Source organism: Syzygium oleosum, unplaced genomic scaffold (genome assembly GCF_021117445.2).
Source record: "Syzygium oleosum isolate NSW1041296 unplaced genomic scaffold, Sole_v2.1 Sole_v2.09, whole genome shotgun sequence".
In the NCBI taxonomy this organism is placed as follows: Eukaryota; Viridiplantae; Streptophyta; class Magnoliopsida; order Myrtales; family Myrtaceae; genus Syzygium; species Syzygium oleosum.
The window spans coordinates 625,045-651,227 of record NW_026607493.1 but is presented as its reverse complement, the minus strand read 5'-3'; the positions used below and the strand labels follow the sequence as shown (position 1 = coordinate 651,227).

The 26,183-nt window shown below is 43.6% G+C and overlaps 1 protein-coding gene and 1 long non-coding RNA gene across 2 annotated transcripts; one reads left to right on the top strand and one right to left on the bottom strand.

Annotated features, from left to right (window-relative positions):
• The first annotated feature begins 316 nt into the window (after positions 1 to 316).
• Positions 317 to 2,027, top strand: LOC115680346 (protein EXORDIUM-like 7). The gene has a single exon (XM_030604147.2). The coding sequence runs from the start codon at positions 585 to 587 to the stop codon at positions 1,605 to 1,607; it is 1,023 nt and encodes a 340-aa protein (XP_030460007.2). The 5' UTR covers positions 317 to 584; the 3' UTR covers positions 1,608 to 2,027.
• A 551-nt stretch (positions 2,028 to 2,578) lies between these two features.
• LOC115680348 (uncharacterized) lies at positions 2,579 to 26,183 on the bottom strand. Its single transcript, XR_004005635.2, has 3 exons — positions 26,059 to 26,183; positions 25,308 to 25,500; positions 2,579 to 3,146 (listed from the first exon to the last, which is right to left on the bottom strand). It is a non-coding gene; the product is annotated as an uncharacterized LOC115680348 (long non-coding RNA).

Below are 26,183 nucleotides of genomic sequence, written 5' to 3'. Positions count from 1 at the left end.
TAAATGAAGCCTTTCCACTTTGCGTGCATGATTGACTCATGCCATGCTTTCTCTCCTTTCCTTTTCAACCACCTCTCCTTTATGATTCGCCCTACTTTCTTCACTCTCTTTTAATGATGGAAGGACAATAGCTATGCTAATCCAAGTAAAGATCCAGTACATTTAGCATTTCTCTAATTGAAATACTAAACTCCATCAACCGAACGTCGTTCCTCGTTCGCCGAATAAGAATTGTTTTCCGGTGGCGCATATAATAGTAACAAATTTCTTATAATAGTCCAAGTGCTTCGAGTATAGTAATGTATGGGCATCAAAAAGACAATCAAATTGAAGAATCCCAATTGGATCTCGAGAAGGAGGGACAAGAAGATCGAACACGAGATGTGGGGGCAAGCAACATATTATAAAGCAGCAACCATGGAAAGTCGGAATTTATATAAATATTGCAAAGAGAAGAATCTCTCCTTCCCATTACTGAAGAAGAAGCTAGCTACCCCACGTCTTCTCTTTATAATCACTTGCTCTCTCTCTGGCCATCACCATCTACAAGACAACTTCATCAGTAGACAGAAAAACAAGCAAAAATGCAGAACCGGTGGATCGAGCTTCTCTTGCTCTGTGTCTGTCTCTTGAGGTTTTCTTCCACGGCATCGTCACTGGACCAGAGCGGAGAGTTCAGCGAGGCCAAGAACTACGAGGGCTCGTCGGATCTTGTGGACCTACAGTACCACATGGGTCCTGTCCTTGCATCTCCCATCAACGTTTACATCATATGGAATGGCCATTGGTACCAGAACCAGCAGGCCACCATACGAGATTTCATCTATTCCCTCTCCGCTCCATCGTCCTATGCCTCTCATCCTTCGGTCGCCGACTGGTGGCGCACCATCCGGCTCTACACCGACCAAACCGGGTCCAACATCACCGGAGACATTGCCCTTTCCGGGGAGTTCTACGACTTCAAATACTCCCACGGAGGTTACCTCAGCCGCTTGGACATCCAGTCCGTCATCAAACACTCTGTCACCGCTTCAGATCCACACGCTCTGCCACTCAATCCTCACAATGGCCTCTACTTAGTCCTCACCTCCTCTGACGTCCAAGTCCAGGATTTCTGCCGCGCCGTGTGCGGGTTCCACTATTTCACGTTCCCCACGATCGTAGGCGTCACCGTTCCTTATGCGTGGATCGGCTATAGTGGGACGCAGTGCCCCGGGATCTGCGCTTACCCGTTCGCCTGGCCGAAGTACTCGGGCAGGCCGCCGCCGAGCACGAACGGGGGCAACGACCTAATGAAGCTGCCGAACGGGGATGTGGGGGTGGACGGGATGATCAGCGTGATCGCCCACGAGCTTGCCGAGGTCTCGAGCAACCCGCTCGTGAACGCGTGGTATGCAGGGGACGACCCCACGGTACCGACCGAGATCGCTGACCTATGCCTGGGGGTGTATGGGAGGGGTGGGGGTGGAGGGTATGTTGGGGCGGTGAACAAGGACTCGTGGGGGAGTGGGTACAACTTGAACGGAGTTAAGGGGAGGAAGTACCTGGTGCAGTGGGTATGGAACCCCGTGAGCAGGAGATGCTATGGTCCCAATGCTCTGGACTGAGGAGGTTGACTTGTGGAGATGGGTACATGCTGACTTCAAGAATGAGTTCCCACTTCCCACTGTCAATGTCCGGAGACCGGCATGGCTTGCGGAGACCGCGATGCCGGAACCGAACGAGGCTGTGTTGGCACGCCTTGTGACTGCAGCAGCTCAATGAAATTCCCCGTCTTTGCTTCTTCCGACGGTGAGGATCCGGAGAAACAGTGCTTTTGCAGCATCATCCTCCTACAACAAATGAACTCACTCGTGCAGTTCCCTATCTATTGCTTCTACCGTAATAGTACAGTTGCTATCGCTTGTTGTAACTCCAGTAGTTTCTTGTTTTTGAAGTAAATATTAGTGTTGACCCAGCTTCACTATGCCAGTGACGAGGTTTCCAGTATGACCCAAACTACTACAAGGCAATCCAGGAGTACCCACACCTAGTAGTAGAAGCAAATGATCCTTGTTACTGAGAAACGAACCGAAGCACAAGAATGCATACTCTACGGATGCCTAATCCTCGTTTGGTCGTCAAACTAAATGACAACAATTATGCAGCTACTACGTTAGAGAATGAAATTGGCCTTAAAGTTCCAACGAAACTAAATGACAACAATTGTGCAGCTTACTACGTTAGAAGATGAAATCGGACTTAAGTTTCCAACGAGGAGGACGAAGTCCAAAGTGACTGCCGAATATGTAGGTCTCCTGGTGCTTCTGATATAAGTCGTGTACCAAACAACAGAAACAAAGATGTCCAGCTGAACATGCGAAACGTCGCAGGAGGGGACAAGCACGTACACTTTGCTGTAAACAAAAGCATAATCACACATGCTTGCTCGTTGTCCATTTCCTGGCAATACAGGATAATTGCAGATGCCTAGATGATATGATTACTGATATAGCAACGAAGATAGCATACACAATCCTACACGATCAATGTATATAGCAACAGTAAATATTAATTGAAGGGAAGAACATTTTTTCCATTGTAAAAAGGGGTGAACCACCGTTTCCAATTTCCCACTAATTCATTTGTGCAAGCACTGATAAGGAAAAGAAATGGAAAAACTCTTAACACGGATAATAAAGAAAATAGCTGTACAACAACATATATGCCCACCTAACATAATTCCGTATATGGTCGGCTTTCTTCTGAAGCCGTTCCCGTAGGTGGTCAAACCCCCTTCTTCATGGAATTTTCTTTATCATTAAGACGAATACGTAAGGCCCCTACTCATAACCAAAAACTGGGCCACATGTCAGAGCAATAAACCTGAATCTCCTCAGCATTTGACCAGTGATTGCTTCGAGCCAATTAGGGTGCTAGCTGAAGTCTTCAATCAACTTGAGGAAAAATTGGGTGCATTTCACAATACGTCAGAGCAATGGATACATCTGTGGTCAATTAGCCTGGTTACAAGACTTCCTGGCTCAGGAACAAGAGTAGAAGTAACGCTGTTCCAAAAATGAAATGTTGAGGATTCATCCAGAATTTTTCTGAAAAGAGAATCTTGTTGTCCACGTTCAATTTCCGTTGAAGGAGTAACGAAGTATCTGTTTGCAGCTCACAAAGGTCAATTTAAGGGCAGACTAGCTTTTGACATGAAAACGTTAAGCTCTATATGGTCTAAATGACAAAAAAAAGATCTTAGGAAACAACTCAAATGGCATCAGCAGTCAAGAAAAAGTTGTTCATACCAGATCTAATGTGCACGTTTGAAAAGGACTGGCACAGAAATGACATGCATGCGCAACTATATGCCTGTGTTCTCGTCATAACTGATAAATAGATGTGAAGTTACATAGCGTATCATCCGAGAGGGTGCAATCAACATTATTTTTTTGCTGGTTCAAGTTTGTAAGATCACACGCCTCTCTCATAAAATCAGTACGACAGAGGCATACTCAAGGTGCTATCACAATCAGTATTCCTGGTTCAAGTTGTTGGAAATTGACATCTCCAGTTGCCAGGATTAACAATTTAATAATTGCTGCAAATTTTCATGAAAATGCGTGGATTTTTCCCCATGAAACAAAGGCTAAAAGAAGACCGTTAGAAGCAAGCATCGTGAAAGCCATCTACTTAGATTCAACGGCTTTCATCATACTCCATCAAGCCCTGTTTATTATTAAGCCCAGAAAATCCAACTTCATCACGCATGCAGGATAGACATTATTTTTGCACCTTCTCTCAATCACGTCAATACAACTGAAACCTATCTAGACATCCCATCACTTCAGATTGCCTATACATGCCTAATGCTTTGTTTAGCCACACCAATCAGATTGTGATGCTGCTCAATTTTTCAATTGAAGGTTTGAGAAGATTTTAACTGCTGTAATTTAAAAAATGAACTCTCATCTCCCGACATGAGCAATATATCTAGTTTTCACTTCCTCTACTGTCTTGTGTGGAATGTTTCTGGTTCGGGATCCATAATCTAATGACAGATCAAGCATTTTGCCTCTATTAAGCTGATCTATTTCAATTTGCAGCTGATGCTGGAAACCATCCACATACTTGTCGAGGAGGAAATGATGAACTTCACATCCATAAGGATTATAATCCTCATCACAAGCAAAAAGTATTGTTTTTACTGTCTCCCAGAAGTGGTGCAGAAGATAAGAGCGGGTTGTTTCTCAGAAGCAATAGTTATCTCAGCATCCTTCCAAACAGTGACATAATAACTGGACCCGTCTGTGTTGACACTTTCAGTCATTCAAAGTTCTTATATTTCTTATTTTTCCAATTTTCAATCAACTAGCCTTAAAATATTCAGCGGTACAGTCCACCTTCAACAACAACACCTCCACATGGCAAGACAAAACTTATGTACTTTAACAGATAAGAAAGCTTGATTAGAAGGAAATGTAGGTCAGGCTTTCAGCAATTACCATATCCCATGTCCTATCACTTAACTATAGCTGTTAATGTAACTTATCCTTAGTGCATTCTTGCTTCATTTTATGCAATCAGCTTGGGATATTTTCTCATGGTCTCACCTAGTTTGTATATTAAGATGTTCACAGCTTTGAATGATACATCCAAGTGAACTTATGCATTAAGACGTAGTCTGACATGAGGCCTGTTGACACTAAAAATTACCTCTGGTGGGAGTGGGCCGTTCACAAGTTAGAGAGGATGTAAAGTGCGGCCCACATGGCGAAAATCCGAAAAAGGCCGCAAGTCAGGCCCAGAAACATTGAGAAGACCTAAGGTAATTATCGACAGGACACGTCATAGAGGTGTCGACAAGTTTAAAATCATGAGCCTTGCACGTGACATCGACGAGTTCAAGATCACGAGCTTCGCACGTGGCATCGACGAGTTTAAGATCACGAGCTTTGCACGTGGCGTCGACGAATCCAAGATCACGAGCTTTGCACGTGACGTCGACAAAATTCAAAATCACGAGTTTTGCACGGAATCATATGGTAATACACATTGAAAAATTCATTTACACGTGTCAAAAGGTAAAGATATGACCGTGGGCGTGAAGAATGACAAGAAATAAAGAGACACGTGGAAGAAAACTAGCTACTACGTGATGCCCAAGGAGCGTAAGCAATATCAACAAGTCAGGAAACGGTTAAAGCGCGAAACGTAAGGAAGTGAAAAATGACTTTCAAGGAGAAGTGTTCGGTCAACAGTTGTCAAGCTGCTCTATAAATACTCAAGGATTTCCAACGTAGAAGGACCCCTTTTCGCAAACAACACAACATATCTTTTATCTGGCTTTACTTTTAGCGCATTAGGAGTAGTTTTAGCTGTAATTTTCAGATTTTGCGTCGTAGATTCAATTCCGGCAAGAGTCTTTATCGGGTTCAACATTGTTGATTAAATTCCAATGTTGTGTCATTAGTTCAGCGTCGTCGATTAAATTCCGGCGTTGTGCTTGGAATATAGCTGTTGATTAGATTCCAGTCATATTCTCTCAAATTACGTCATTGATTAGATTCTGACGTACCTTGAATGGTAATACCGCATATTAGTTGTGTTGTTGATTAGATTCCGACATAGCTTGGTCTCGGTATTTGCAAGTTGTCATTTCATTGTTAGTATCGTCGAGTTCGGCATCATATCGAGTCATGGTGTAAGATCTAAATTGGGATTAATAAACGCATTTGACATTCTCTGTCCAAGCTTGACTCAAGACCCTAGTCTCCCCTAATAAAATCTGAAACGCAGCGTTCGGTGAAAGATTTTCGACGGAGTAAAAACCGGTGAAACATCTTTTTGGCACGCCCGGTGGGACTTCTATTGAGTTAAGTAGAGAGAGTGCTATGCCACGCACCCGGAGTAGAACCAACTCGGATAATACTACTGACAAGCAAGCTGCGTCGATGGCGGAAGATAATACCTTGCTGAGACATCATCCGCTCAACTTCTTCATACCGAGGTTGCTAACCAATCTCGAGAGGAGGTTGCAGATATGTCGAGGCAGCGTGTTGAAGATAGAAGGCAAACTGAGCTCACACCAGTTGCACTTTCTACCATGAGGCGGACTATCGAAGAAACTCAAAACGAGTTTGCTGATTATGTGGTAAGGCGTATGACTGAAGTGATTAGGCCTTTGATTATTAACACTTATCATGAATGCACGCAAGGTCAACATGGATGGAACATCGTACCGACCCAACTGAGAACAGGATCTCCGTCAGCATTGGGGGGTTCTGCAGTACAGTTTGGAACAATGATGCAAAGTACGTCTCCGATCCCACCCATTCGAATATTACCAAGGAGAGAAACTTTGCCAATAGCACCCAGCGAGGAATTAACTCACGCTAGTGTGGACCCAAATGGAGGAATTGCTCGACAGTCGATGATCGATGAAAACCTCCAAAGGGGACATCAGGTTACTCAGGTGCATGGCCCCTCTGTGGTCTAGGTAAATCGTCCACCCGTAGTCCTAGATGTTTAGAATCTTGCAACACCCTTGCTTAGGGGGCAAGAACAGATCCAACAAATGAACATTCAACCACAACGTCAGGCACCCCAGCTTGTGGCGCCTAACGTAAATCAGCATTTTCCACCCCCTATGGGTCCAAATGTTCAAATCCAGCAACCATTGCCAGCACAGTTAAACCCACCAGCTAACCCACCTCTGATTGCTCACAACGTACCACAGCTAATGCATCCACCACCTCAACAGCAGCCACAGTTACAACAGAAGCCATTTTACCAATTGCCTCATCAAAATTTGAATCAACCATTGCCACCTAATTATATTGTAGCTCCTGCGCCTGTCGTGGGTCAAGTGCAAAATCAGTTAGTAGCGGACCCTGTAATGAGGGGATATGGCCATGATATGGGATACCTCCCAAACGTTTATAGAAAATCATATCCTGATTGGATGGATACTATACCATATCCAAGAGGTTTTAAAATGCTAGAATTTACATTGTTTACTGGAGAGGAAGACCAGTCCACTTTTGAACATGTTAATCGTTTTCTGGCTCAATGTGGTGATGCGGCTTATGCTGATTATTGGAAGTTGAGACTATTTCTCTTATCCTTGTCAAAAACCGTGTTTACATGGTATACTGCCTTACCTGCAAATTTGGTTACATCATGGGAACAAATGGAGAGGTTATTTCACTGCCAATTTCAAAGAGCTGTGCCGGATTTGTCGGTAGCAGATCTATCGACCATGAGACAGTTAGCTAATGAATCTGTCGATCAGTTCATTTCCAAGTTTAAAAGGGCAAGGAATAAGTATTTAGTCCCTTTACCTGAAAAAACTTTTGCAGACCTCGCTTTTAATGAACTAAAGTTTGAAATCCGAGAAAGAATGTGTAACATCCTGAATTTCGACTCATTTCCGGGATCAATAATATTGATATTATTTCTGATTTTAGTAAGTCTGGCCCGAAATTGAGCTCTCTCGGGATACTAACCGATATGGAATGGCTAATTATAAAAACGGTGCGTGGACCAGGGACCCGATCGCGAATTGAGCACCGATTCCGAGAAACGACGAGGAAATATTTTGGGCCAACGTAGGCCGATCCTAGGAGGGTGACGGATTTAGTTTGGCCAATGACGTACGATCGGATCGCGGGTGATTCCGCAAGACCGAGAGTGCGCGTGGCGAACAAATCCCGAACTTAAACCGAACGATCGCGACCTCCGGAACTAGTAATAATTCCTCACGTTCTCCTAGTAATCGAGGCCTTCATAACTCGAGTGACCCTAGGTCGATACGCGTAACCCCTAAATAGCCGCCCGTTAGTGAGAGACCCTAAAATGGTAAATTGAGCACTTTTGATCACGGAATTGGATCCGGACTTGGTCGTCGGATTTCGGGGTCGTGAGCGACTATTTTGCGAGGACGATGTCGTTTTAGTGTGGCCACATGTATTTGGGGTTAGTAAGGTCGAAAAATGGAATTTCAGCCCGAAATTAAAAAATGACCATTTTGCCCCTAGGCTAATTTTGGGCATTCCGAATTTTGGATAATTTTGGGGATTAATTTAAGGCTATATTTCAGCCCAACAATTCAGCAAGTGAAAGACCAAAATGCCCCTCCATTATTGGATAGGGTTTAATGAGGGCCAAGTGTTCAAGGGCATTTTTGGAATTTGGGAAAATTGGCCAAAGTTATTTATTGCCCTTGTCTCTCTCTCTTGATCATTCCTTCACCCCCAAGCCAAGTCATTTTCTCTCTCTCCTTCCTCTCTCCTCTCCCGCCGGTCTTGTTCCCCTCTCGGCCGTCCACCGCCAAGCTCACCGGAGCACCACCACTCGCCGCCGTGCCACCGCCCGAGCACCACCCGACCGTCCATCACCCTTCTCGTCCCACACACACACACTCTCTCTCTCTCTCTCTCTCTCTCTCTCTCTCTCTCTCTCTCTCTCTCTCTCTCTCTCTCGTCTCTCTCTTCCGTTCGGTGAGGACAGCCGGACACGCCTAGGCCGAGAACTGCCGACATGAAGGAGCCGCCAGACCGCCGGGACGCCGCCGCTGATTTCGCCGCTCGCCGGTGATCGGCCGCTCGTTCCCCATCGTCTAGCCTTGTTTGGAGCCTAGGATTAAGCGAGTATAACTCCCTAAACCTTAATTAGGACAATTATGCGTTTCTAGACGGGTTTAGGTAGATTTGAGGGATTAATTAGGTTGTTCGGGACTTGGTTATTGGACTGAAAATGATTGGCTGGTTTGATGACAATTTGAGGAGCCTAAGGAGGTTTTTAATGATGATTTTGTGGTCTGATCGGACTTGAATAGTGGCTGTCCCGATTGGTTTAATTTAGCCTAAGTTCGGATTGTTTAGGATTTATATGTGAAATCTCTAAGGTGCCATGATTGATTGATTGGTGGTTGATTGGTGCCCTTTTTGTACTCAATTATGTGATGCCATGCCGTGTGGTTGTGTGACCAATTAATGCGGTGTGCGATTGGCCATTGATTTGGCGTGAATTAGGGTGCCTAAGAGTGTGAATTATGTGTTGGGCTATGTGGAATTATATGCTCATATGAATTAGTGATTTATTGATGTGCCAGTGTTGTAATTATATGCTCATGTGATTTGCATCATTTGCTCGAGTGCAGGAATTGCATGGCCACGCATTCCGTATGCTGAGAATGAGCATGAGACGAAATTGTGCGAGTATGCGTGCCTGGCATGAGCATATGATCACCCCTAATTGCCCGATGCGTTTTACGCTGGGTTCAGATAAAAATTGGCTGTGTGCCGTGTGATCACTATAAGTCCTAAAGGACAGTACCCGGTTCGTCCGAAAGACGACGTTGGTCCGTGAGGAGATCGGTGTTGCACCTGATGCGTTTTACGCGGGCTAGAGACACCGGGCCGGATGCGCTTTGGCGCGGGCCGTGAAGTGTTGTTGGCCTACGGGTCGTGGCCTTCGGGTCGGTTTATAATGCGGCCTTCGGGTCGGAATATTTGTTGGCCTTTGGGTCGGAATATTTGTTGGCCTTCGGGTCGGTTTATAATGTGGCCTTCGGATCGGAATATTTGTTGGCCTTCGGGTCGGTTTATAATTGCAAAATGAACCGTGTGCGAGAAAGCATGATTGAGCCGGTCATGAGCATGGTAGATGTGTGCTAGAGTATGTGGCTAATGTGCGTGTCGGTGACTCGTGTGTGAGATAGGCATTAATGAGCATGAGCATGCATATGGCGTACGTGTGACCAATGTGTTCGCGTATGTGCCGTGAATATTATTATAAAATGCCTAACCTGTAGGGTCGATTGTATGCTCGATCTGGGCCGAGGGCCTAGGTCAATTGGTTGCAATTATTATGCATTGTGTTTGTTTGCCTGTCAGGAGGTGTATGTTAGCCTAGTTTAGGTTTAGGGGTTTTTACACGCTGAGATTCGTCTCATTGTTGTATAAACCCAAACTTTTCAGACCCCCGGACCTGAGGATGCCGGATGCTCCAGTGCGTTTTGGGATTCCGCGCCAACTAGGGCGGACGTCGACCGAGCATCCCTTATGGAATGGGAATGCATATATTAGGTATCATACTATGATATTGGTTGACGTGGGAGAAGGGTACCCCCAGCACCACGAATATGTAGCCTGGTGTTTTAGAGATCAATTCGGAGAGTATGGACCCCTTCGTACCTTTGATGTCCCGGTTAACGGGCAGGGTGAGGTAGACCCGCAGTGTCCTGATGGAGACGTAGTTAGCCCCGAAGCCTCGTCTGATGGGAGTTCGAGTGCTGGAGTTGAACCTGTTGTCTGGGAGGTAGATGATCTGGAGTCGATGGAAGCAGAAGAAGAACCAGAACCCATGGAGCAGGACATGGAGCTAGAGGGTGCAGTAGAGCCAATGGACGCGGATGAGGAGGCCGCGGAGGCTGAGTACGAGTTGGACTCATTAGATTCCGAGGAGGAGCTGCCTGATAGTTCTTCATCCTCTGAGTCTTCTGGTTCTTACCCGGACTGGGTCCCCTAGGTTGATCCCAGCTTTAGATAGATCGGGCTGTACCTTTTCGACTAGAGCCCCATCTAATCTAGTATCCCTGACTCCCGGCCACTGTCCCTTTTTGATTGTAGTGGCTGTTGATCATTTTTGGGTCTGTTGTTTGTACCCCTGTAAATGAATATTGTATATTTTATGGTAAGGCAAAAGTGTGTTTTTAATCATATCGATTTTCGTTGTTGGGCTATCCATGGTTGTCTTGTTTATTGTACGGGTGTGTGTGTGTATATATATACGTTGCTTCCGCATGTGCAATGATCTGTGCGTTGGGCGTTGGGTCGGCGACTCTTCCTGGGACGTCGCAACAAATTCGACCTTTGCGTGGGATGCTCGTGCTTCGTGGGGTACGGGGCGTGACAGAATGGTTGGACAACCATATTCAGATCTGTTCCAGTTATCAACCATAGCTACTAAGCATGAAAGTCTCCTTCAGGAAAAAGACAAAAGGTATGGTCGACGGGGTGAAGTTCGTTGGGCTGACGCTAACGAGAGCGAGGATGAAACTGAATCAATAGATATAGCAGATGTGGCTCTCGCTAAAATGGTGATAGATAAGTCATACGTTTGCAAGGCTCTAAAGCCAGCAAGAGTTAAAGAAAAGTCTAACCTCATGTCCAAGGCTAAGGAACCTATTTTTTATTCTTTCGATATCAATAAGACAGAGGAAATATTTGACTTATTATTAGTCGACGGACAGATCAAACTCACGGAGGGTCAGGTTATACCTACCAAAGAAGAATTAGCGGGAAAGAAGTATTGTAAATGGCATCATTCAAGGAGCCATGCCACCAATGACTGTCTTGTATTTAAAAAAACGTCCAGGAAGCTATTAAGCAAGGGAAGATAAAATTCTCTGAGGACAAAGGTAAGTCCCCGATGGAAGTTGATGTCGATCCTTTTCCTGTAATGACGGGGATGGTGTCATTAAGGACAAAGACCAGGGGGCATCAGCCGTATCGTTTTTGCGAAAAGTATAGACAACTATTGGAACAAGACAAACATTACTCCAACAGTCGAAGACGTCCGCCTAGTGAAGTTGTCGACGGATTCCGCGACTTGGTCCTCACTGATTCATATGATGAACAAACTCCTCCTATGGGTGTTAATCATCATAGAGGCCGTCGAAGCCATAATAAGACTATTAAGTCATTCAAGCAAAGGTACGAAGAAGGTGATCCGACTATTGGTACTTTGGGAGAGCCTAGTGGTAAATATGATTATTATGTTAGTTATGCTCCACCACCTTCGTACAATGGGAAGATTGAGCCAAGCGGATGGGGTTCTAACTTTCCTGATCAAGAGGATCTTTACACAGACCCTCATCCATCACGTCGACAAACTCTGAGAGTGCCAAAAGACCCACTTGTAGGTCAATGGTATGAGGCCCGCCGAACTCAAAACCGTAGTTTAAATTTGACGCGGACTCAAACAAGGAGAATGCTGAGGAAAAGAAAGGAGTATCAGCTCCAACAACAAGTAAGTCAAGTTCACATCAAGCAGGTTAGACCAACCTTAATCGCAGAACAAAAGGTCAAGCCAAAGTACCATAAACGTAGAAACTTAGTCTGGAAAAGAAAACCAGGAATTCAAGTGTCGACATCTGATCGACCTCAGCAATCTTCACCAAAGCAAGGCATTGAGCCTGCACAGTGTGAACCACAACAATTGTCAAGATCAATCTCGTCATTAAGTTCTTGTATGGTTCGAGTATGTCTTCCATCAAACCTTCGGGTTATGACGGTGGAGCCAAGTCATACGGAAGAAATTACAATGGAAGAGAAAGAAAAAGCAGAATTTCACTTTGATATCGAGGAGGTGGTTGAATTCGAGAAACCTCCACCCAAGGGTTCAAACCATTTAAGGGCTTTGAATATCAACGCAAAAGTTAATGGCCGACCGGTGTCTCGAGTATTAGTGGACGAGGGATCTACACTGAATCTCATCCCATATCGTTTCTACAAGAAACTGGGAAGGCATGACGATGAGATTATTCCGTCGAACATCCAATTGTCCGACTTTACTGGAGAAGTCTCCGAAGTTAAAGAAATTTTCATTGCTGACTTGACCGTTGGCACCAAAACTTCCAGGACATCCTTTTGTGTGGTTAATGCAGATGGATCTTACAATTTGCTATTGGGCCGAGACTGGATCCATGGTAATCAATGCGTACTATGAAGTCTCCATCAGATGCTAGCATTTTGGAATGGAGATAAGGTAGAATACGTCAAAGCAAATACCAAGTCACAGACAACCTATACACATGCATTGGCGCTGGAAGACAGTATATCCATCAGTAAGCCACCTCTCGTTGACCCCAATAGTATTGCATTTTGCTGTTTCGACAAAGGGATCGTTGAGTGGCTCCCGAAGAGTCAACTGGCAGCACAATTAAATGAGGTTGTCCATGGAGAACCTTATATTGTCAAAAGACCTCATTGAGAGGTACTCGACCTATCAGGCCGAGCTCGCAGAACAATTCACAGAAGCTGTCGATGGAATCCTTGAGTTTGAAGAATCACCTATAAAAGAAATTGAAAAATCAATTAAAGCTCAAGACCTGTTACAAGAAGTCAACCTTGGGCTAGGCAATGAACATCGACCTATTTACATAAGTTCGTTGATCGATGATGACTTCAAAGCTCAGTTGATAAGACTCCTGAAGAAGTATAGGGATTGTTTTGCCTGGGACTATAAAGAGATGCCAGGATTAAGTAGAGATGTTGTTGAACACCGACTACCCATAAAAAAGGGGTTCAGGCCTCATAAACAGCCGCCCAGACGATTCGCCTCGGAGGTTGTTCTTAAAGTAAAAGAAGAAGTCGAGCGATTGTTAGCAGCAGGGTTTATTAGAACGGCATGGTACGTCGAATGGTTGTCTAACATAGTCCCGGTAAAGAAAAAGAATGGGAAGTTACGTGTCTGTATTGATTTCTGAGACTTAAACGCAGCCACGCCCAAGGATGAGTACCAGATGCCAATGGCAGATATGTTAGTTGACTCGGCTTCTGGAAATGAAATTATGTCATTAATGGATGGTCATTCAGGCTACAATCAAATATTCATCACTAAAGAGGACGTCCATAAAACTGTATTCAGGTGTCCTGGGGCTATTGGCACCTTTGAATGGCTCGTCATGCCATTTGGATTAAAGAATGTAGGGGCAACTTATCAGAGAGCCATGAACTTCGTCTTTCATGACATGATTGGGGACTTTATGGAAGTCTACATCGATGATATTATTGTCAAATCAGACTAGGTATGTCATTTAAATTATTTAGAACAATCTTTTATTAGGATGCAGAAATTTCACCTAAAAATGAATCCATTGAAATGTGCTTTTGGAGTAAGGGCTGGTAACTTCTTAGGGTTCCTGGTTAATCAAAGAGGAATTGAAATCGATAAGAATAAAGCTAAAGCCATCTTAGAATTGCCGCCCCCCACAACCAAAAAGTAACTTCAGATGATTTTAGGGAAGATAAATTTTTTGCGTCGATTTATTGCTAACCTGTCAGGAAACATTAAGGTGTTTTCCCCATTGTTGAAGTTGAAAAGTCAAGAAGAATTTGTATGGGAAGACAAACATCAACATGCTTTTGACCAAGTAAAGCGGTACTTGGTTAATCCACCAGTATTGATGCCGCCAAGAGCGGGTCAACCATTGAAATTGTACTTGGCCGCTACCGATACTACCATCGGATGTATGCTGGCGCAGGAGAATGGTGAAGGCAAAGAGCAAGCGGTGTATTATTTGAGTCGGATGTTGAATGATCCTGAAACAAGATACACTGCGATTGAGAAGCTATGCTTGTCATTATTTTATGCATGTACAAAATTACGTCATTATATGCTGCCGACTACGGTACATGTGATATGTAAAACAGACGTGATTAAGTACATGTTGACTCGGCCTATTGTTCAAGGCCGAATTGCTAAGTGGGCATTTGCTTTCACCGAAATAAATCTGGTCTATGTACCACTTAAAGCAATAAAAGGACAAGCCATAACATATTTCATTACGGAATATCCTGGAGCACAAGATGAAAGCTGTCAGGGATACGTTCACGTGGTCCCATGGCAGCTTTACTTCGATGGATCTAGTACCCCTGGGTCTGCTGGGGCTGGGATCATGATAATATCCCTTCATAGACAGAAAACGAAACTTATGTTCAAAATGGATTTTGAATGTTCCAATAATCAGGCCGAATATGAGGCCTTAATCATTGGCTTAAACATCTTGGCCAACATGAAAATATGTTTCGTCAAAGTTATAGGGGATTCTCAATTAGTGATAAAGCAATTATCTGGGGAGTACCAGTGTCTTAACGAGAATATTATATCTTATTATTCACTGGCCAAGGAGCTCCTAAATCACTTTGACGACTTTGAGTTGATCTATATTAAAAGAGAGCATAACGTGGAGGCTAATGATTTGGCACAAATGGCTTCCGGTTATAAAATATCAAAAGAGCTTGTTGGCCATATGATTACTCAGACCAAGGTCTTACCATCGATGGACAATAGAGTCATGTTTACACAATCGATAGAAACTTTTGTCGACAACATGACTGTTGAAGAAGTAGTAACCCAAGATTGGAGAACCCCATTTATAGAATATCTCAACAACCCAGTCTCTACTGATAAAAATTTCAATAGAAAAGCCTTCAATTATTTAATGATTGGAGACGAGTTATATCGTAAGACTGTGGATGGACTATTGCTCAAGTATTTAGGATGACAAGAATCTGTGATAGCAATGGCCGAAGTTCATGAAGGCATATGCGGGGCCCATCAATCAGGGATAAAAATGAAGTGGTTACTCCGTCAACATGGTTACTTTTAGCCAACTATTACCCGAGACTGCATAAGCTATGCTAAGGGATGTGAAGCTTGTCAAAGGTACGGACCCATTCAACATGTTCTTGCAGCCGTAATGAAACCTATTATCAAACTTTGGCCGTTTAGAGGCTGGGCTATGGATATAATAGGAAAAATCTACCCCCTTTCGTCAAGAAAACATAGCATCATTCTAGTTGCTACCGACTATTTTATCAAGTGGGTTGAAGCGGCCTCGTATAAGAATATAACACAAAAGACAGTGAAAGAGTTCATCGAGGAGCGCATTATCCATCGATTTGGCATTCCAGAATCTATAACTACGGATCAAGGCACGATTTTTACTGGGCAAGAGGTGATTAGTTTCGCCAAGGCTAGAGGCATTAAAATAATTCATTCAACTCCTTATTATGCCCAAGCCAATGGCCAAGCTGAAGCCTCCAACAAAGCCATCATTGCACTAATTAAACGACACCTGAAGGATAATCCCAGAGAGTGGGATGTGTTGTTGTTGACTGTATTATGGGCTTATAGAACGTCCAAAAAGACTACTACCGGAACTAGCCCATACATGCTCACCTATGGACAAAAGGCAGTTCTCCCTATTGAAGTGACGGTTCAATCCCTACGAGTCAGACTTCAAAATAACTTGGCCAAGGAGGAATATGACGAGTTAATGTTTGCCAACGTCGATGAATTATGAGAGAACAGAGCGATTGCCCTGGAAAAGCTAATCCTCCAGAAAGATAGAGTTGCCAAAGCATATAATAAACATGTAAAACATAAACAGTTCGAAATTGGCGACTTAGTCTGGAAAACCATTTTGCCAATGAGTTTGGACAGTGAAAAATTTGGTAAATGGTCACCAACTTGGGAAGGACCATTCATGGTAGCCGAAGCATTTGTCGAAAATGCTTATCTATTAATGGACATCGATGGAAGGGAATTTCCCCGTACTATCAACGGTAAATATTTGAAGAAGTATTATCCTACTATGTAGGAGATGGGAGACATGAAGGAAGAAGAGACTGAAAATTCTGAGTAAGTCCAGTTTCATTCACAAGCAAAAGACAGATTACAAAAAAAAAAGGAGGGGGACATTATTTTGGTTTTCTTCTCCTTCTCCTTCTCCTTCTTCTTCTTCCTTCCTTCCTTCTTTCCTTCCTTTCTTCCTTCCTCCCGAATCCAGACCTGCCAGCCATCTTCACTCTCTTAGGCCGAGACCGACGTGTTCTCTAAAACGGGCCACGAAGTACTGCATCCGCTCTTCTAAGCGCTGATTTGCCACTTCAGCCTGCTCTTTGGCCTCCTCGAGTTTGGGGAGCATCTCATCCAGGTTCGACAGCCGTTTGTTAAGCCCTCGGATAAGTTCAAGGTGGGACTCCACCAGTTCATCCGACTTTTCGGCCAGTCGACCCAAGGATGTGGAAGCGGAGGTGACAAAGGTTTCACAACGAGAATCCATCGTGAGGTCCATCTCGATTTCATCCTTTTCGGGGCAAGGAACTCCTCGCCTCAGTCATTTCTCCGCTCCCCAGATCCGATCAACAATCGGCTCTCGGTATTTGTTAAGATGCTCTTGGGAAGAGTGAAGTTGGCCCTGCACGTCAAAAAGTGTGTTGTACACCACATCAGCATGCTCGACCTCCTCCTTGATGCTCTCGGACAAGCGTTCCATAACAAAGTACGCACAGATGGCCTTCCCATTGTCCTGGAACCGGTACACCCCGTGCTCGAAGACGGTCACGAATTCCTCATTGTCAGCAAGGAAAGGATGATCGGAGGGCAGGTCATCGAGTCTCCCCTTGCGAATCAGCTTCTCGACCTTGGCTACCGCCTGGGGCTTGAGGACTAGAACGGCGTAGGTCAGGTTCAGGTAGGAGATGATCTCCTTCCATAAGGCCTTGAACTTGCGAGCACTCAAGGTTGGTGACGAAGCACTGGATTCCATCGATGATCGGCACAATAAAAGAAAGAAGATTTTTTTTACAAAATGAGGAGTTGAAATTCAAAGTCAAGTGGTGAAGTCTTGATCGCAATAGACCCACTATTTATAGCCCACGACTTGAGTCTCAAATCTTCACGAATCGGTACGAGAAGATCAAATGACGTGACGAATATCTCGGTTCGCACGATCGTATCTGTTTGATCAGCCCAAGATACACGGATTGGAATGTTGCGAGTAATGGGTATTTATTCCTTGAAGGTTACGAAGCAAGATTTGGGAAAAACGTGCCGAAGATTACTCCCAACCGTTCGATGGTTTACACATGTACCGATGGGATTTAACTATTACTTAGGCGCATGCCCATACGACGACAGAAGTGAATTGTACCGATAAAGATTGATTACGTATCGTACTAATTCATTAAATGCAAGTGCAGAAGGGTGCACACATACGTCTTTTCAAGACCATAAAGAAAGGGTAGTTTGGTCAATAATACCATATAGGTCATCAAAGCAGCGCAGACTATGATTATTTAGATAATATTCAAGGAAAAGGAAAAGCAGAGCAGTAGAAATATTTACAGCAGTACTATTCTCAGCATTAGTAACATGGAAAACAAAGGAAAAGATGGTGCTAGCTGTAAATTAAACGAAATGTTGCTCGAGGCCCAAGATGAAGCCGTGAAGTTGGACTTCTCGATCACAGTTTAATTCTAGAATTTCGTTCTTTCTAGCTTGGCTGTCCTCCACCTCAGTGCTCAGTTGCTTCATGATCGCTTCAAGGTCTAGAATGACCTTACTTTGACCAAAGAGTGTCGACATAGAAATACTGTCGTTAATACGGAATGCCTCAAAGACCTTACGGGCCCCATCTAGCTCTTTTTCTTTAAGACTCAAGGTCTTCTCTTTGCCCTCGATGTTATTAACATATTCAAGCCTTGCCTTAAAAGCCTTCATAGTTACATCGAATGAATCAGAGAATTCATGAAGAGCAAAGTCTAAAGCTCGACAAGGTAAAGGGTAAAGTAAATTAGTCAGATAATCAAGCAAGGACCTGACTTTGCTTTCGATCTCTGGGACGTCACAAATGACGTCGTACCCTTCCTTTAGGAGCTCACAAAGTTGGGCTCCCTTTGAGCGAATTTCATCATGATTAGCAGGAGGGAAAAAGTTGCTTACCGAGGGACGTTTACCCCCAATGACTTGAATGTTGTTAACCTGAGGAGTTTTAAGGGAAGAATGATCCATAGTAGAGCTCACTTTGTCCATCGATTCGCTTAGAAATTCATCCACATCGGAGAAAGATAATGATGGCGTGCTCGGAGATAAGGGCATATCGGACGTAGGAAATCTCCTGAAAGGATGTAACAACCCCATTGGGAGCAGGGTTATCCTCGACAAGGCAGAATCTAGGTCTTCAGGAAAAATCAAGACCTTATATTCATCCCACCATTGATTAAATGACATTGAACCATACGGAGTGTTGAAATTATCGACAAGCTTGAACTGTCCGAGGATATATTTGACAACCTCATTGTAACATGACAGAGCATCATTCCTTGGAGACAAAGGATAAGGGAAGTTCACCGAGTAGATGATTGGCATGGGAATACCTTGCACCAATCCAAATTGACGGGCACAGTAATGAGGATTGTATGCTTCAAAGCCAATAGAAAACCTTCCTCCGAAAGTGAATTCCAGTGGAAGATCGGTGGGAACAAGGATGCTTGCCCAAAATATTAAGGTGTCATGTTGAACAGGTGATGGGTCACACACGAAGTTTACGCCAAACCTATGAAAAGTGAAGTCCTTCAAGGTAAGCAGAATACCCAGAAAGTATTCCAAGACTGGAAGCCCTCCAATTGGTTGGAGAAAAATGCTACAAAACTTTCAGGGGCCAAAAGCAGTCTCTATGGGTTGCTTCTGTGCATCATACCAGTCGATGGGTGTGGAACCGTAAGACGTGAATAGATGAGGAAAATATGATCGAACCCAACCATGCAATATCCACAGAGGACCGATGAAAGGGTCAGGATACGCACTAAACAATGAAGATTGTGCATCGATCAGGCCTTTATACAAGGCACACAAGGCCATTCGACCTAACCCCATATCGACACCCTGAGTAAGGGTGTATGCGATGTCCACAAACCCATACGATATGGAAGTCGAATAAACGATATATCGACAGAGCCAACAAAGCAGGAATGCAACATGTTCTTGAGAAGTTATTGGTCCGTCTGGCTTGCTAAACTCCTTGATGAAGTCATGAAATGAAAGATCAACGGAAGAGATACCATAAAAATCTGGACATGACCACGACTTCTGATTATAAAATTCCACAAAAGGGGATAGGCCAGTCAGTGACCACATATCGAGCAAAGTGATGGTTACCGGACCAGGGGGCAGGAAAAAGTAATTAGTCGATGGTGACCAGAGACAGCAAAGAGCTATGATAAGCCCATATTCCACAGGATCTATGGAAAGATAGCTTAGTGATAAGGCCTCTTCTATCTTTGCCGCTTTCCAAATGCTGGACATCTCTGGCTTCATCCTTTGGTACCACCGAGAGAATTGTTCGTCATAGCACGGATACGAGTTGAAACGAGAATTTGGTGATGCCCAAGTGGAGATGCTAAGTCGAGATCGACTAATGGGAAGAACCTCCTTATAATGACCTGGAAAATGCTAAGTAAAGATGGATGGTGGAGGTGTTGATTTGAGATACGGACCTAGGATCACGTGACGAGCTTTTGCATCGTAATCCATAAAGGATAGGGAAAGACGCCCTTGTCGTTCAAAGCTCCGAAGGTTCTCAAAATAATTCAGGCGAAGGAGAGCTTGAGCATTGGCTGGGGAAAAAGAAAAGTTAGCCATTATGATGGAATAAGTGATGAAGCTTGTTAACAGCTACTAGGTATTTATACTAGTCTATTTGGCCGATGAGTTAGGCCCACTAACTGGTGACGTGCACATAAACGAAGATGCAAGGCTCGGGATCCATTATCAAAACTGGTTATGAACAATCGTGGCACACGTAGGACACTCAATGAAAATAAGGATATTTTATTGAGGAGAAGAAGGTTTATCCGACAGAAAGTCGTGAACCCCTCGTTGGAGCAAAAACAATTGAGATTCTAGTCTATTCATCTCTGAAGTACATGCGCTTTGATTTTGACGATGTTCTATTGCGGAGTTCAGTACTCGAATGTGCTCCTGTTGCTTCAAGCTTTTCAAGACACCGACATGATGACGCAGTTCTTGCTCAATTTCTGCCTGTTGACGAAGCTTTATCTCTCGTCGTCGACGAGTCTCTTCGAGGATCACCGTAAGACGCCTTTCCTTCTCGACAAGGACACTTACTTCGTCCGTAATAGCCCGAAGGGACTCACGACGAGTGTTTACTGTCTCACTAGTCTCCTTCACAATGTCAGCTGGCTCTTCATGTATTTCTGTGGGAATGGCCACCTCTCGTACGTGGCCCAAGAGTTGTTGATATTTATCGAACATAGTCTGAAACTCTTGGGAGAAAATCTTGAGTCGTTTCCTGAGTGTCGAAGGAAGAATAGACCCAACTTCGGCATTGTCATTCCCAAGACGCTGAATGAGGAGTTTGAACTGCTCTAAGGCTGCGGTATCATATGACATCCTCGCAAATCCTCCATAGAGAAGTCCAAAAAGTGCGTCAACTCCATCTTCTTCTTGACAATGGCCAGTTTTGATTGACAAGAATGAGGCGACAAGTCATATGGATTAAATGCCAAAACAATTCAGCCTCGTTTATAGTGTGCATTGCCTTGTCCGTATAAACGGTAGTCGACTGATGATCAGGAGTTGATGAGACAGGCGTCGATGATAAGGCCTCAGCAGAGTTAGTTGCGAGAGCCGAAGCTACGAATACTGGAGAAGACGTCGATGGTAAGACTGTGGAAGGATTGACCACAGTGGCTGAAATAGTGGTCCGTTGGACCATAATACTTGTCGATGGGCCACATGCTGTAAAACCGGAATAAAATCTCAATATCAGAATTAGAATTGAAGACAATGTAATGTTTGAAAGACATGTACCTATCTCAGGCATAGTTGTCTCACGTCCAACCATATTAGGAGCGACAGTGGTTCCTACGGTGGAATCAAGAATCGGAGCAGTTCGGGCAAATGAAGAAGTGGGAACAATTGCTGGAATAACTAGAAAGAGAAGAAGAACAAATAAATCCAGTAAACACGAGCAGAATACGCCAGGCAAAGACAAAAGTTTACCAGGGGTCACAATAGTGGATGAACCAGGCTGAGTGAAGAGCTGTACTCGGGATGCCATCGAATTGGTAACAGAGGCGCCGGAAGATATCAAGGTAGTTGCGGCCAGTGTGGTGCTAGAAATACCAGTCGATGGAATTGAGATGTTGCTAACCCGCTCGACAGAAAGAAGACCAGTAGATGCCAAGGTGGTAATAGGGTTCTGAATTGTGGGAACAGAGATGCTATCTCTCGGACCTTTATCCAAAGAAGTATTGGGTTTTGAAGAAACCACATCACGTGCAACCGGCTCAGCAGATGGTTCAACAGATAAAGTGCTGGACTTCTTTCTTGGAGAAGAAGGAGAAGATCTTTTCCTTTTTCTTTTCAGCAATGATACCATCTCTTCCAATGTTTCCTCTTCGTTTATCCCAGAGACAATCCAGAGGGGAGAAAGACCTTATAAGTAACAAACTAATATAAAGAAGAGGATAAGGTGAGTTGACACAGAGGAAGAAAGACAGAGATTTACCATCAGTAGGATTTTCTACAGCATTGACACCCTCTGCGTCAAAGTCTTCTTCTGTTTATGAGTTGAGAAATGGTAAGTTAGAAGATGCACCGGATTGAAACTGAATAAAAACGTAGAATGGTGGTGTCTATACCTTGGGTAATCGGTTTCTTAGAACCACTCCGCTTCACACGACCAATCGCGGACCGGAGGGCCTCTTCGTATGTACTTTCAAATGCAAAGGAATACCGCCAAGTTTGCCATTCAGCAAGGTATCCTGGATGGGCTCTGAAACCATTAGGGAGGTCTGCACTGAAATGGGTGCGCATTGTGTTAGCAATTTCAATATAACAGATAAGTGGGCTTCGATTCTTGAGAGAGTATTCTTTCTTCTTGGTCCCTTCCGTGAAGCCCATTGAATAAGGAATTGGCATGGGAATTGCTTGCCAGAGTCCAAATTGCCTAGCACAATATTGTGAAGAGTATACCTCAAACCCAGGATAGAATCGACCCTTCAATGAAGTCCATATGGGAAGATCTACTGTAGATAGAGCACAAGTCTAGAAAGGCCTATAAAGGTTGAATCGAGCTGGATCGAACAAATAATCAAACTCTCCATGGCCATATTTAAAGAAAATGACTCGGTCATGATTCAGTTCAATAAAAGCTCGAAGATAGAAGATAAAAGGAGGCGCTTGAGAAGCAATATGCCGAGGGGAACAGCTCAGCAATCGACACCCCAAGGGTAAAGGTACAGGTCTTCCATACCCTTGCAGAGACAATTAGGGAAGATGACGATCACTTTTACTAAAAAGGGAAGGGAAATACAAAACTATCCATGCTTGAAGTATCCAAAAAGCGCTCGAGATAGTTCCAGAATCCCCGAACTTCATCGCCCGAGAAGCATGAGTAAAGCCTCTATATAAAACTGCAAGAACAAGAGGGGCCAATGCGAGGCGTTGTCCCGTGGCTAGGGCTGCGGCAATTTGCAGATAGTCTTTGCAAACTTTAAGGGCAGGACTAAAAAACACATATTTTAATAGCCAAAAGAGCAAGAAAAAGAGACGCTTATCTTGGGTAACAGGACCCGAAGCTCGATGAAATCGAGATAAGAAATTGCTGTATGCCAGAGCATCTTCAGAGATAAAAGGAGTGGACAGTACAGGCAAATTCTCGATGGCGTGACTAACCAATTCAAAACCCGCTATGGCAAACACATCGAGCATAGTGATGGACATGTGGCCCTAAGGAAAAAAGAAACAGTTGTTGGAAGAGGACCAGAAAGTGACGGCGGAGCCCAATAACCCACGTTCTAGGTCATAAGATGACATACTAATCTCGAGAGCGATGTCGATTCTGGCAGCTATCCATAAAAGTCGATTTTCTTGGTCAGCCTTCAACCAAATAAACCATTTATGAAAATCCTCTTCGTAAGAAGGGAAACCTCGAAATTGAGAAGACCCGGTGGACCACACATCCGTAATAAAAGAATGTTGCAGTGCCAAAGTCTCACTGTGTTTATATGGGAAATGGAATTGGAGATTCACAGGTATATTGAGATGGTCCATGAAACTGGGGCCTAGAGAGAAACAGTTGCATTCATCCTCGACAGCTTTCGGTAAATGAAAAAAGTAATTACCAGCGCGCGGATCGTCTTTAAACTTATCAAAAGCTGCGATGTAATCGCTGGCTGAATATTCAGACTTTTTGGACGCCATAAGAAGCGATGGATCAAGATCGGAAAAGGGTTCAAGAAAGGATCGTCGGTGAAACAAGGTTTTTACAAGAATAAAGGATGAAGAAGACGATTTGAAAAGTCACAACTATTCGGGAAAAATACGAGGTGATATGTCCAACAGGTATTGGATGAAGAATTCGTAGGGACTGCTCGAAAGGACGTCAAAGGACAGAAAAGCATGATCATCGCCTAGGGATTCGTACACAGACAAGGTACACCTTTAAAAGAAATAAATTCAAATTTATTCCTTTTAAAAGGGGGCATATGTGGGAGTGGGCCGTTCACAAGTTACAGAGGATGTAAAGTGCGGCTCACATGGCGAAAATCCGAAAAAGGCCGCAAGTCAGGCCCAGAAACATTGAGAATACCTAAGGTAATTATCGATATGACACACTATAGAGGTGTCGACAAGTTTAAAATCAAGAGCCTTGCACGTGACATCGATGAGTTCAAGATCACGAGCTTTGCACATGGCGTCGATGAATCCAAGATCACGAGCTTTGCACGTGACGTCGACAAAATTCAAAATCACGAGTTTTGCACGAAATCATATGGTAATACGTGGTGAAAAATTCATTTACACGTGTCAAAAGGTAAAGATATGACCGTGGGCATGAAGAATGACAAGAAATAAAGAGACACGTGGAAGAAAACTAGCTACTACGTGATGCCCAAGGAGCGTAAGCAATATCGACAAGTTAGGAAACGGTTAAAGCGCGAAATGTAAGGAAGTGGAAAACGACTTTCAAGGAGAAGTGTTCGGTCAACAGTTGTCAAGCTGCTCTATAAATACTCAAGGATTTCCAACGTAGAAGGACCCCTTTTCGCAAACAACACAACATATCTTTTATCTAGCTTTACTTTTAGCGCATTAGGAGTAGTTTTAGCTATAATTTTCAGATTCTGCGTCGTAGATTCAATTCCGGCAAGAGTCTTTATCAGGTTCAACATTGTTGATTAAATTCCAATGTTGTGCCATTAGTTCAGCGTCGTCGATTAAATTCCGGCGTTGTGCTTGGAATATAGCTGTTGATTAGATTCCAGTCATATTCTCTCAAATTACGTCATTGATTAGATTCTGACGTACCTTGAATGGTAATACCGCATATTAGTTGTGTCGTTGATTACATTCTGACATAGCTTGGTCTCGGTATTTGCAAGTTGTCATTTCATTGTTAGTATCGTCGAGTTCGGCATCATATCGAGTCAGGGTGTAAGATCTAAATTGGGATTAATAAACGCATTTGACATTCTCTGTCCAAGCTTGACTCTAGACCCTAGTCTCCCCTAATAAAATCCGAAACGCAGCGTTCGGTGAAAGATTTTCGACGGAGTAAAAACCGGCGAAACAAGGCCATGACTTTCTTGCACCCAAAATTATGTGGACCACACACTCATATGCAATTGGGTCAAGTAGGGCCCACATGGCTCCTGGTGCTACATGCTTCTGCATATAGATACTTCCAACAAAAAAAATCATACACCAAAGAAAAGAGATACCTCGTAATATCTTGGCTACTAATAGGAAAGAAGACGAAGAAGGGTAGCACTTTCAACTCCAGCAGCTCAACTTCTCTTTTCCCACTTCTTGAAAAGTTTTCTGCCACTCTTGTCAAAAGATCGGTCCCATTCCATCTGAACTGTATCATCATACACCGAGTAGAACTCCCTCAAGCACTCCATTATGAAGGGGCTGCAAGGGTAGATTAGCAATTAACGACTCAGCATAGAGTAACAAAAAAAAAAAAATAACGAATCAATGCATGCCATCAGCAGTATGTTATACTAAAACAAAATAGCAGATACACACTGGAGCTCTCCTTTCATTTTATTTAAGGATCCAGAAAAATATCCAAAGTAATCATCCTTTTCAAGTTTCAAGCAACATGAGAAAGCCAATCCTGTACACATTTAACACAAATATTCTTTTTGTGGAGATGGGGATGCGGTGTCAAATTCATGTTAAAAAAGAACTTACAATAGTTGTAAATAGTAATGGTATTGCCGAAGGAAGTAGAATGTTCAAACAATATAAAAGACATGATGAAAGAAGAGAAAAAAAAGTAGCCCTCAATTGCACAGATATATCAAAACAGTGCCATATTCGTAAACCTCAGTTACAAAAGTCATTTGGTGAAAGCATCTATCAGTGGTGAGCAAAAGAAACACAAGCAGAATCTACAAAATGACAAGTTATAATCACAGTTGACAGCACATGCATAATTCCTTCATGGCTAGAAACAAGAAGTACCTATGCCTTCTGAATGCCATTACAGCACCATTGATAGACCGTCGATCAAGCTGACTCTCCAGACCAACAGTGTTGTTGAGAGAAGAGAGTGATTTCAACACAATGACATCAAAATCAATATATAT